This window comes from Rattus norvegicus, chromosome 8 (assembly GCF_036323735.1).
Source record: "Rattus norvegicus strain BN/NHsdMcwi chromosome 8, GRCr8, whole genome shotgun sequence".
NCBI classification, from domain to species: domain Eukaryota; kingdom Metazoa; phylum Chordata; class Mammalia; order Rodentia; family Muridae; genus Rattus; species Rattus norvegicus.
Window position 1 is genome coordinate 69,096,264 of NC_086026.1, and position 13,789 is coordinate 69,110,052.

At 35.8% G+C, this 13,789-nt stretch overlaps 1 protein-coding gene across 11 annotated transcripts in view; it reads left to right on the plus strand.

The window, feature by feature from the left end:
• Positions 1-13,789, plus strand: part of Myo9a (myosin IXA) — a 203,242-nt gene that overhangs the window by 51,411 nt on the left and 138,042 nt on the right. For 9 of the 11 annotated variants that reach the window (XR_010053925.1, XR_010053926.1, XM_063264814.1 and 6 more), the window contains exons 6-7: positions 890-946; positions 11,364-11,461. Coding sequence is in view for 9 of the 11 variants with exons in the window: in XM_063264814.1 (XP_063120884.1) it covers positions 890-946; positions 11,364-11,461 (155 nt within the window). In the remaining 2 variants the exon portion in view is untranslated. The remainder of the gene's footprint in view (positions 1-889; positions 947-11,363; positions 11,462-13,789) is intronic. The other 2 variants (XM_063264818.1, XM_063264817.1) reach the window with 1 other exon arrangement.

A 13,789-nucleotide genomic window follows, 5' to 3' on the forward strand; every position in this document is an offset into this window, starting at 1 on the left:
TAAAAATTCAGCTTTAAACTTCCATATTGAAGAATGACCATGCATTTTCAGGATATAGATTTCTCTATTTTTCTATTCTTCATATTAAAATTCTAAATCCAATTAATAATGGAATTATTATATCACTTAAAGAATAAATAATCTATATTATACCACTTAAAGAATAAAATATCCCTCATTTTATTTGAGGGAAAGTATAATATTTATGGGAAAAATTCTGTATGACAATGAAAAATACCATTAGGATTTTTTAAAAATATACTTGAGTAAAAAATTATTTATTAAACATTTTAAAAGCAACACAATGGACTTTTCCTCAAATGTACAGTGTGCTCTACCTGGTATTTTCTAACTTTACAACTTCATATTAATATAAACTACCTTAACTTTATGTTAAAAGATTCAGAAGTTAGAAATTACATCACTTTCTGTTTGAGTGCTAGAATTTTTTAACTATACAAAATTAAGTGTATTTTTAAAAATTACTAATTCAGCCCCTGAGTAATTATTTTTTTAAACCATGTTGTAAGCACTTAGGAATGAGATGATAGTTTTTACTGACTCAGTGTTTTATAGTCCTTCTGACTTTTTGTGTAATGAATGGCTATGGCATACTTGCATAATATCAGTACTTAAAGTATAAAGAACTTAGTGACTAATACAAATATCAGAGCCACTGGGCAAAGACATGTATAAGTTGAATAGAATAATATACAATCTCCTAGAATCTGAATATTTATCTAGTTTTTATTAGAGTATGTTACTATACAAAATAACTATTCTTTGGATAGTAAATAGTCTTGCTTTCTGAATATTGCATCTCAGAGATATTACAGAAGGATCATTCCACCCTAATAACTTCTACCTAATCAATGTGCCTTACTTTCAGATAACAAAGAAACCCCTCAGACAGAGCTGGGATGATTATTGCTATGATTCTGAGCCGGTCAGTACAAGTACCTAAATATTTTTGGTTCCTGTTAAAGGGACTTCACATTGCTCATTTGCATTCACCATTATCAGTCAGCATGAAAATGAGCTGATATACCAACAGTGAGAGGAAAGAGGATCACTAGTTTTTATTACTTTAAATGATTGATTTGCATGTAATAGTTTGTTGCTAGCCCATTTTTCTATTTTTATATATTCATACATTTTATATTTATAAATTTATATACTTTATTAATATTTTATATATTTTATTAATCGATTTAACATTCACTTTCACGAACAGTAAATTGACTGTACCTGATTTCCAGCACTGAAGTGGCTCTGTTTCAACTCCAGTAATTCCCCTTCCTCCTTGAGGTTTTTATTGTTTTGTTTTAGTGCAGTGTGACTGCTAGCTATGTTCTTTACCATTAAGCTTCATCCTTAGTTTGATACTTACTTCTTAGAATTATTTTTAGTGGGCTAAAGAGATAGCTTAGTGGTTAAGAGTGCTTGCTGTTTTTCCAGAGGGTGAGAATTTGGTTCCAAGCACCCAGTTTCAAGTGGCTTGTTACAACTGTCTGTAACTCCAGCTCCAGGTGATCTAATGTGCCCTCTGGCCTCTGAGGATATACACCCCATTCACATTTAAATACACATATATGAATCAAATAAAAGTAAATCTTTAGAAAATAAAGTGACTTCACTTTTTAGGAACTAGGAAGATAGCTCATTGGAGGCAATGCTTCTTGTACAAACATGAATACTGGAGTTCAGATTCTTAGTGTCCATATAAAAGCCTGGTGTGGTGCAGGTCTGTACTCCACAGCTGAGGGCATACAAAGACAGACCTCAGGAACTCTTTGGCTAGACATTCTAACTGAAATAATAAGTTACAAGTCCGAGAGATCCTGTAGCAAATAGATAAGGTGGAGAGTGTTAGAGGATGACACCTGATGTCAGTTTCTGCCTTTCACATGTATTGGGTATTAATATTTTTCATATAATAAATGTTTATAATAAATGTTCCTTTTCTCTGATTTTTTTTTTTTTTTTGTTAACGTATAAGAGAAGCTCCTATAAAATTTTTGCTTTGCAGGGAAAAGGTGCCTTTAATCCCAGCACTTGGGAGGCAGAGGCAGGTGAATCTCTCTGAGTTTGAGGCCAGTTTGGTCTACTGAGGGAGTTCTAGGATACCCAGGACTACATAGAGAAATCCTGTCTTCAAAAACTGAAAAACAAACAACCAAACAACCAAACACAAAATCTTCTGCCTTAATCACCACCAAATTGTTGATATTCTTTTTTTTTTCTTTTCTTTTCTTCTTTTTTTTTTTTTTTTTTTCGGAGCTGGGGACCGAACCCAGGGCCTTGTGCTAGGCAAGCGCTCTACCGCTGAGCTAAATCCCCAACCCCAATTGTTGATACTCTTATAAGCAAGATTATTTTATTGGGCTGGCGAGATGGCTCAGTAGTGAAGAGCATTGACTGATCTTTCAGAGGACCAGGGTTCAATTCCCCGCACCCACATTGCAGTTCACAACTGTTTGTAACTTCAGGATATGACACTCTCACACAGACATGCATGCAGGCAAAACACTAATGTGCATTTTAACAAAAGATTATTTTATGGAGCTAGAAAGATGTCTCAGAGGTTAAGAGCACTTTTGCTACTGCAGAGGACCATGGCTTAGTTCCTAGCACTCATGTTGACTCATGAGTGTCTAGGAACCTGTGTCCTATTTTGCTCTCTGAAGGAACCTACATTCATGTCTATATACTTATACATAGATACGTGGACATTACACAGAAATAAAAATCTTAAAAGATTACGGGAGGTTTTAACTGAGTTACATAAAGGCATATGTGGTAGAAGATGACTATGTGTAACTATGGTATACTTTATATAAGTACAAATTTGTAACCATAAAGTGATGACAAAAATGATTTTCGTTCAGTCTAAAGTTAGGTCACTTATATAAAGGCTGAAAGCATAGTTAACATCTAGCTATATTTATTAACTAATGAATTAGGTTTTAAAATTATTTTTCTCCTAAACGTAGCGTGTCTTAATCTTTGCTTTCTCGGCTTTCTCATTGCATGTCATTATAAACAATACTAATTGCAAAGTTTGCCTATGTCACTTGTGAAGCATCAGCATGTGTGGGTGCTAGGTTTTTCCTCCGGATAAAGTATACTTTCATCACTATTTCATAATCAAGAATGTATTGGTTTCAGACAATATTTTGGGAAATAGACATTTTAGTTTATGTATTATTGATGAATTAAAATAAAAAGTAATAATTATTTTACTCCAAAGAAGCTCTTCTGGTCTATATACGTATACATAGATCACATCAAGTGAATCATGCCTCTTTGGAAAGCAGGTAGACCACTGCAAACTCTCTGCAAATGTGATTGATTAGTAGTTCATACTTTGCTATGGAACTGTGGCTTGGCCTGCATTTGTCTGAAGTTAAAGGGTTTGCTGTGAGGACACTAGCTCATCCACTTACTGATGGTGACACCTTCAGAAGCTCACGTAATTCTTTTTTTTTCTTTTAATTTTTTTTAGTAAATCCTTTTATTTCTGTCTTTTATTTCAGAGAACAGTAGTTTTGTTCATGTCACCATGCAAGTGTTCTTGCATTTTGGGATATATAGCAAGACTCTCTCAAAAAACTATAGGCCTGTAACCTAGCACTCAGAAAGGCTGAGGCAGGAATATGTTAAGTTTAGACCAGCCTATGCTACTTAACAACTATGAGGCCAGATTGAGCTAAATACTGAAATTTTCTAAAAACAAACAAAAATATTTTTCAAAAATGGTCTTCAGAGTTTGTATTAAATTTGACAATATATATGTAGAATTTAATAGAGAACTGAACACTGAAGTGCTAGGAAAAAAATGTTACTTCTATAGTTGTTGCCATCATTTGAATCGGAGTACATCTTTTTTATTTAAAGGAATTTTGTAGCCATAATTTCTTTGTGTGTGTGTGTGTGTGTGTGTGTGTGTGTGTGTGTGTGTGTTTGTTTGTTTGTTTGTTTTTGTATTTGTGTAGGTACACATATGTAGAAACTAGAGAACAGTTTTGTTGTTCTCAAGTGCTATCCACATTTATTTGTCTGTTTATTTTAAGACCATGTCTTTCAGTGGCTTGCAGTTTGGAAGTAGGCTAGACTGGCTGGCCAGCAAGACCCACTTCTCTGCACCTCCTAGTGACACTTGCCATCATGCCCAACTTTTAAAAATGTGGATGCTAGGGGTTGGGGATTTAGCTCAGTGGTAGAGCGCTTGCCTAGCAAGCCAAGGCCCTGGGTTCGGTCCCCAGCTCCAAAAAAAAAAAAAGAAAAAAAAATGTGGATGCTAGAGATTAAACTCAAGCTTGCAGATCAAATATTTTACCTACTGGAGTACTGCCCCAGCCTATAATTTCCTGTTCTTAATCCTACTTTCAGCACAATTAGTCCTGTTTATTATACTTTTCAAATAATTAGAGCCAGACTATGATTACCTATCTATTTAGTCCTGGCTGTTTTGGAACTTGGTATGTAATGTAATTGTTTAAATTTTTTCTGTCTATTTTCCCAAGGCTCCAGTTTATTCATGATTTAGCAAAAAATAGGGATAAATATATGTTTATGCTTATATGTATTTATGTTAACACTTACCCTGGTAGCCTCAGACTCACAGAAATCCTCCTATCTCTGCCTTTAGGATTAAAGGCATTCGTTACCACACCCCACTCTTGATTCTTTTTCTTCCGAGTGAATTCTAAAAATCAAGTAATCATTCTATGTATCTTGTAGTTTATTCTTTCCTATTAGATTTTCTTGTGTTTGGGGAATAAATTAAACCTCATTGTCCCATGTAAGTTATTCAAACTTACATGACTAGTATTATAAACAGAATTGTATGTTACACACACACACACACACACACACACACACACACACACACAGACACACACACACCATACACAGATAGTCTCAAGGGGACATATAGTGAGAGAATTATTTTTAAGGAGTGACATTTGTTCATTATATAGTTCTTTAAGTTAATTAGAGTTATTGTGTTCAATTCAAGGAGTACTGTTGATTGGGAGAAAACAGTATTTGCAACAGATACATTATGGTTTGACTAGCTAATTAGTTATAAGGTATTCAACTATTGAACTTGTAATCTGTTTTGTTATATATAAGATTATTTCTTCATCTTGAGATTATAGAGAATATATCTGACTAGGAGATGATATGACTGGTGGGTAGATAATTAGTAAATGCATATTTTTCATATTCAATGGCTAATAGCATATGGAGATGTCTTTTCATTATCTTTAGGCTCTCTTGGCCTTTGCTTTGTCAATTATAAAATGTGGACGATAAATAAAATGCTTACACTGTGTGATGTTTTTGTGTTTGTTATTTTTGTCTTGCCTTGATTTCACTGCTGCTCAGAATGATCTCCAAGTCTGAGGCAATCTTGGAGCTTCATCTGACCTCATGCTTAGATAATAGGCCACCATGCCCAGCTTGATAAGATGTTAATATCTCTTCCCATTGTGACTTAATCCTGCTCTGTGCAGTTTCAGTCTAAAGGCCAGCCTTGTAATTGTTCAAAGTCTTTTCTGTTTGTTTATTTTCTCAAGACTCCAGTTTATTCATGATTTAGCAAAAAAAATATTTTTTAAAAACTAGGGATAAGTATACGTTTATACTTAAATATGTTTATGTTTACACTTAACAGTGCTTACAACTCTCTCAGTTCTAGTTTCATGTTGTTTCCCAGAGGTAACTTTGGGATCAAGTTCTAGTAATACACTGGGATGGTTGTTTTTAGTTTTTTACGGCCTAGATCATCTGACAAAGGAGTCTTAATTGAGGAATTGTCAAAATTAATTGGCTTCTGGGCATTGTTTGTGAGGGACTGTTTTGATTGTTAATGAATATAGAAAGATCTAGTCCATTGTAGGTGGTGCCATTTCATAATTTAGGGCTTTTTCCTGCCTGAGGATAGAGAGTACTAGGTGAGCACTACTAGTAAGCGGCCAGACACGCAAGGATTCATACGTTTATTTTCTCTCTGCTCTTGACTGACGATATGATGCTTTAAGTTCCTGCCTTGACGTCTCTGAAATGATGGGTTTTGTCTTGGAACTATAAGCTCAATAAATACTTTTTTCCCCTCTAAGTTGCTTTTCATCAGGATGTTTAGGCTACCTTTTCCATATTTTAGATTTTTTTCTTTAGTTGTTTTTGAATCTCAGTGTGTTTAAAGACTGGCTACTGGGTCTCTTGTAAAATAAGGACAGTTTTGGTGTAGGAAATCAAGTCTATCCTTGCTTTTTCTCTGCAACTCTCATTACAGAAACAGTTACAGAAATCAAGATTTTTTTTTTTTTTTTTTTTTTTTTTTTTGGTTCTTTTTTTCGGAGCTGGGGACCGAACCCAGGGCCTTGCGCTTCCTAGGTAAGCGCTCTACCACTGAGCTAAATCCCCAGCCCCAAGATAGTTTTAAAAAGTTAACTATGATTTTGTTGTTTCCTAAGACCATATTATACTTGTGAGTAAAAAAAAGTTTGACTGAGGATGACCGCAAGTATGATAGAGCTCTCTTCTCTTTCAGCATTATTTTTACTTCACTTTCCCACTATGTTAGGTTCCTGTTTCACTCACTTTTGCAGCAAATAAGAACCAAGTCATTTGTGACTCACTGCTGTATATGTTGCATTTATATAAACATTCTTATACTCTCTGTCATATTATTAAAAATGCATGATACACTTTAAATTGAATAAACGGAGGCCTTTGGTTAAATAAAAAAAACCTTTAAAAATGTTTCACTGTTTACATATGTGACTAAGTGTGATGGTCCACATCTGTGATCCCAGTACTTTTAGGTTGAAGCAAGACGTTTGCTGTGGGTTCAGGCCTGCCTGAACTCCAGAGAGAAATTGTGTTTATTTTTATGTAAGAGATTTTTGTATGATATACTTGACCATATTCTTTTTCCTCTCCTTAATTCTTCCCAGATGTTTTCTACCTTCTTACTCACCTAGCTTGATGTATACACAACTCTCTCTCAAAGGAAAAACAAAGTAAATAAAAACACAATAATACAAAATAATAAAAATAATCCAAAAGCAAACTAAACTGAAAAGTACACAGAAAGTCTGGAATCCTATTTGTGTTGGCCAACTACTCCTGGACATTAGGCCTGCTTTGGGGTACTTTTGATGTACCCCAGTGTCACCCCATTTGTTAAAAACTGATGCTCCCTTTCCCAGCAGTTACCAGTTCCAAATAGTTTTTTTGGTGTAACTTTGTGGTCACTTTCTCATTATGTTGTCAGTCTCTGAGTTCATAGGCATCAATCTTGTTGTATCTGTAAATGCTGTTTCTTTGGAGCCATTTACCACCTCTGGTTCGTATGATATTTCTCTATCCTTCATGTAGATCCTTGAGCCTTGAGAGGAGGGCTTTGAAGACACTCATTCCATTTAGGGTTGCCCAGTCCAAAGCCTCTTACCTTTTGCATATTGTAGGTCTCCTCTGTATTTCCCATCTACTGCAAGAAGAAGCTTATCTGATAAGGGCTGATCTGTGTGCTATATAGCAATATGTCATTAGGGGTCATTTTATTTTTCTGTTCCGTTAGCAAAGTGGTTCTCAACCTTCCTAGTGGTGTAACCCTGTAATACAGTTCCTCATATTAGGGAGGTCTTGGATTAAATTGGAAAACCATGCAATTGTTTTTGTTGTTACTTCATTATTGTAATTTTGCTACTCTTATGAATTGTAGTATTAATACCTGATGTGCAGGATGGTCTTAGGTGACCCTTGTGAAAGGGTCATTCAAGCCCCTAAAGGGGTCTCGACCCACAGCTTTAGAACTGCTGTTGTAGCAGAATAATAGTAGTAGTGTTTTTCCTACCACCCAAAACCTGTCTCGTCTCAGTTTCTTAGCCACTTTAATGGTGTCAGGTATGGTTTCCAGCTCATGAAATAGGCCTTAACCCTATTCAGGAAGTGGTTGGTTACTCCCATCACTTTTGTGCTACTGTTGCATCAGTATCTTGCAGCCAATTCACTGTTGAAGGTTGCAGGATTTGTAGCTGGGTAATATTGATGATTTTCTTCTCTTGTAGTATGCAAAGTAGCACCTTCCAGCATTATGAACTCTAATCAGTAGGACTGAAGCTTATAGTGGGCACCAACTTGATTTTTCCATTTTTGATGATGTAAGTAAGTGGTATCAGAAATAGGACCTTGCTATTAGGTTGTGGAGTATAATCAATAGCTTTGACAGTAGCCTGTGATAGTTGGAAAGAAATTCTATGGGACCCCTTTTGCCAGCTCAATAAGATGTAACCCATTCCTAGCACTCAGGGCTTTACTTGGTGGCTTAAAATGTCTAGTTGGGGTATTGTTTCCCCTATTATGTGGTTTCTTCTTTTAAATTCACTTTTGTGTATATATTTTAAGAAGTTTCTACAGTTGTAGGGTTCTATATAGCATTTCAGAGGGCTTTCAGTGTTAGTTGCTCATTCCCATATTCTCTTCTTTACGCTGGGCTCTTATTTACCTTCCCATTTAATCCTTCTCTTCTAGTTTCCTTGTTAACGCCTTATAACATTATATTCTGTTTTTCCTTACTTTGAAGATTCTCCTTCCCTCCTGGTTCATTACTATATACCCAACCTCTGAGGTTATTCTAAATGAAACATAGGGGTTTAAATCTTAGAAGTAGTATCCATATATAGAAAGTGTGCATTGCTTGTTTGGAAACAACAAAGCACAAATAAACAAGACTTTATTGCAGGCAAAAGAAAATTACTTAAACTTAGCTGTACCTTTTCATATGGAAAATTAAAATAATTAGTCCTCTAAACTAAAATCATGAATTTTAGACGTTATTTTAAGATGTAATCATGAAACCCTAATACCTAGTAAGTTTTTGAGCACGCTATATATACTCTGTAAATATGTTTAAAAAATGAAGAAGCACTTTATTTTTCAAGGTCATTTACTTCAGTATGTGATTCAGTGATTGTGCACGAAGTTTTGGGAGTGAAAGTATTTATAGACCAGAATAGACACAAAAAGATTTATTTAGGAAAATGACATTGCCGTAAGAGATAGTCTTTATAGGAGAACTGTCCTCTGAGAATGTGGGTTCCATATGTTAGTAGATAGACACATATTTCACTGTCTTGTTAAACAGTAAACTTTACATATCTATCGTCTTCCAATTGGCTGTTTGCGGTAAGGTGGCACAGATCATTAGGAGCTGGACTCTAAATGTTTGCTGAGGTTACTGGAATTAGGTCACCTGAGTCAGGGTCTGATTGTTCGCCAGCTTCTGTTTTTATTTTCAACCCGCTTTTTCACTTTTATTTCAGTAATTTGATCTCAGCACTGACTTGATGATTGTGGTTTTTGTTTAATAAAACAGATCTGTTCTTTTGTCTGTTGAATAATTAACATTCCCTAGGAAGATAGGCATTAAAAAGTAAATTGAAGTTTGAGATGTTATAGACAACCTCTCTATAAAGTGGTATGTGAACATGTGAAGGTACTGTGTGTATAATATTACTGTTGGCTTTTCTGAGCTGAAACGCAAAGGTTACACTGAAAAACATTCTTTGGTCAGTTGTTGTTTTATTTCATATGTTTTGAGATGGGATCATGCTTTGTAGTATAGCCTAACACAGAGTTTGTGGTTCCCTTGCCTCTGTATCTGGACTGTTGGGATTATAGGCATATTCACTCTCCTCCCCCCCTCCCCTCCCCTTCCCCCCCCCCACACACACAGAGTTTTTTTCTGTGTTCATGTGTATATGTGGTTTGCTTCTTTGTACATGTGAGTACCTGCCAAAGTCAGAAGACCTCAGAGCCGACTGAGCTGGAGGTCAGTTGTAAGTTGTCCAGTGCGTGTTGGGAGATGAACTCAAGTCCTCTCCAAGAGTAGCAAGCACGCTGAATGTCAGTATCATCTCTCCAGCTCGTAAAATATTTAATATAAATATAGTGCTCAACAACCATTTTCTTTCTGTCACCTGGCTTTAAACTCTTTGTGTAGCTGAGACTATCCTCAAATTCCTCATTCTCCTCCTCCTACCCGCTTAGTGCTAGGGTTGCTGCACATGCTACCTCTTTGGAGTCCATACCTACTTTAAAAAGTATAATTTAAAACTATTATTATCTATCTGTACATAGGTGTGGATGTGCATGTTTGTGTAGGCCACAGTGTACATGCCATTGTGTAGGAGTGGAGGTCAAGAACAGTTTGTGGAGTTCTTTGATTTCACAATGTATATCTGGGTGAACCAGTATCAGGCTGCCTACTAGGGACACTTAACCTGCAGAGTCATTATGCCAGCTAAAGCTATTTTTAAAAGAATTATCATTATTTCATGTGTGTTTGGTGTGTGTATGTGGATACATAGGTATCAGGCATGTATGTGAGAGTTTTTTGAAGTCATCAGTTTTTACTTTTATGTGGTTTCTGGGGATTAATCTCAGGTTTGTCAGGGTCCTGGTGAATTATCTTGCCATTCCGTAACAAGTTAAAAATACTTTTATTTTATTCATGTGTATGTATGTGTGCTTGTTTATGTGAATGTGTGCCTATGCCAGTGAAGGCCAGAAAGGGGCAACAGATACCTTGGAGCTGGAGTTATAGGTGACTGTTAGACCCCTGATGGCAGTGCAGGGGACTAACTTGTATCTTCTGGAAAAACAGCAAGCTTTCTTATGTGATCTTTCCAGCCCTCTAATAACTTTTTATTGATTCATGTGATGTGTTTTTTGAGGGGTCTTCTATTTTGGCATAATACTCTTCCCCCATTATGTGTGTGTGCATGTGTTTACTTATTTTTGGTATTACTTTTCTTTATACTTACTGTAACACAAACTGGCTTATATCTAGGCTTCACTTCTCAACCATTACTATCCATTCTAATTTTTCTTTTGTGTGTTTAATTCTTTTCTTTTCTTTTTTTTTTTTTTTTTTTTCGGAGCTGGGGACTGAACCCAGGGCCTTGCGCTTGCTAGGCAAGCGCTCTACCACTGAGCTAAATCCCCAACCCCGTGTGTTTAATTCAAGACCTCACATATGATACTCTTTGGTGCTATTAAAATCAAACTTGGTATCTTCATATATTTACTTATAAATACTGCTGGCTTTCTGACTTGTCCCTTTTGATGTCCTGTGCTGGTTGTGTTATGAGAAGATAGAAATGCAGCATTACTGTTTAGTAGGTGTGTTTACTCTGTCTTCAGAGGAGAAGTTTAGTGGGTCTGAATATATTTAAACATTACTTTTGCTTTGCATCTACACAGGGGTCTACTTAAATTAACGCGTGGCTTACATTGCTTTTAACAAGTAATCTTGATATATATTTTCTTCCACCTCTTGTCTTAAGCAGGATTGCTTCACAGTGGAGGGAGAAGATTTGAGGCATGATTTTGAACGCTTACAATTGGCCATGGAAATGGTAGGATTTCTTCCCAAGACACGAAGACAGTGAGTTTTAAAATTTTTATTCACTTACTGTAGTTTTATTATTTCAGGTAGTAAAACATGTTGTGTCGTTAAGAGATCTCTATCTTAGTTTTTTTAAAAACATTTTTTATTCTTTCACAATTTCATACATGTATATATCTTTATTATATCATCTTTAGCTTCCTTGTCTTCCTTTTTTTCCTTCTATAACTCAACGAATAGAATTAGTATTGCTCGCATAGGCATGGAACCTACCTGCAGTCACATCTATGAAGAAAAATGACTTCCTCTCCCCCAGTAGCCAGCCACCAGTTGCCAATAACTCCTGTCCTAGGGATGGAACCTCTCGAATACCTCCATTAGCCATGCAGCGGTTGTTCACTGGCTTGATTTGCTCAGGTCTTTTGCAGGTTACCATAGATTCTCTGAGTTGGTGAGTTCAGTGACCATGGAATGTTCAGAAGACAGCATCTTGCAGCACTCCTCTCTATTCTTTGACTCTTGATCCTATTTTCTGTGGTGTATTTTGAGCATTATGGGATTTATAGAAGTTTCTCTAGGGCAGAGTACTCAGTAGTCACTTATTCTTAACACTTTGACCAGTTAGGAGTCTGCATTGACTTCCCACTGCAAAAAGAATCTTTGACTATGGTTAAGAGCATCACTAATCTGTGGATATAACATATATTTAGAAGGCAGTTTGACAGAAGTCTTTAGCAAAATAATGATAGTGGGTCCCTTTACTGAGGCTATGACTGCTTAGTCTCCTGGGCCTTTGGCCATGGTTACAGTATTAGCCATGTATTCCTTTCTGTGGAGCAGGCCTCAGACCCATCAAAAAAAAAAATAGTCGGCTGTATTCTTAACAGTCATGACACTTTCTTTGGTACTTTTGAACAGTTCTATAAATGGTATGACTATTGCCTTAGTCATATTAAGGTTTGGGTGTCCTCCCTATTCCACTATATAATCTTTGTGAAGCTGATGAAAGCTAAAATACTTTGGTAAGATGTTTGTTCATAAACATTTGCATAGAACTTGAGGACTTCCCAAAGCTTCCTGAAGCTGTATATAGTAGATATAACTTAAAACTAATTTTTTATTAACAGCTTTTCATTTTTTATATCAGTGATTTTTTTAATGTTAGATTATACATGTCTATATGTAATATGTAATATTCTATGCATATTTTCATGATTGCTTTTATTTTAAAATTTCTTGATAAATGAATTTAGCTCCATGATAAAAGTTCTTGTAACACAAGACCATAGACTCAATCCCTGGCATCAGTACCCTCAAAAATCAGTAAAACAAAACAGAAAAACCACAAAATTTTTATACTTGGTAATATAAGCAGAATGAAAATGTAAAAACTTTTTATAGGGCTGAAGAGATGGTTCCTTGCATGAAGTGGCTCTTATGGAAACATGGGAGAGCCAGTTGATATCCTCAAGAACCCACATTAGACAAGCCTGGGAAGCATGACAATCTCAGTGGATAGGAAGCGGAGAGGGAATTCCTAGAGCCAGCTGGATTGTCCGGAGAGCCAAGATGCAGGTTGTGGTTCAGCAAGAGACCTTACCTCATATATGCCTTAAGGTGTTAGAGAGATTTTCCTATTCACACCTGTAAATTGGAGAGATGGCTCAGAAGTTAGTTAACCCGGGCTGTTCTTCAATTCCCAATACCCATATGACCCCTTACCTCCATTTGTAACCCCAGTTCCAGTGGATCTGCTGCCCTCTTCTGGTCTTTGTAGACACTACATGAATGTGTTACACAAATATACTTGTAGACATACACATAAAATAATAAGTTAAACTAAAAACATAAATAAAAGACACCTGCGATCTCATTTGGGCCTCTGCATACATTTGCATGTGCATGCACTCTGTGTGCTCATACACACACGTGTACAGCACAGTACAGCAACATAAATATACCAAAACCCATTTATTTTAGAAAACAAAGTAATTTATTTAAGCAAACTATTTAAAATTAAAGCTACAACTTTGTCTTTTAGCAGAGGAATAATTTTTCATAAGTTTTATCTGTTTAGTTTTAGAGACAGGATCTTGGAGAGGATCTTTTTAATTATGTATTATTTAGACTGCTTGAAAGATCTGAGGGTAAAGACCTGCCTTAGCCTCCCAAGTAAGTCAAACTCCAGACAGACACTTTTGTATCTAGCTTTTTTTAGAACTGTTTTTGAAGATTGTGTGGGATTGATGTTACGTATAATTTGTTTAATACTTAACATACAGTTTAAATAATAAAGTTTGATTAAAATTACTATTCTTTTGTGAAGATTAAATACGTCATACTTTGTACCGGTGAAGTTTTTAGGAT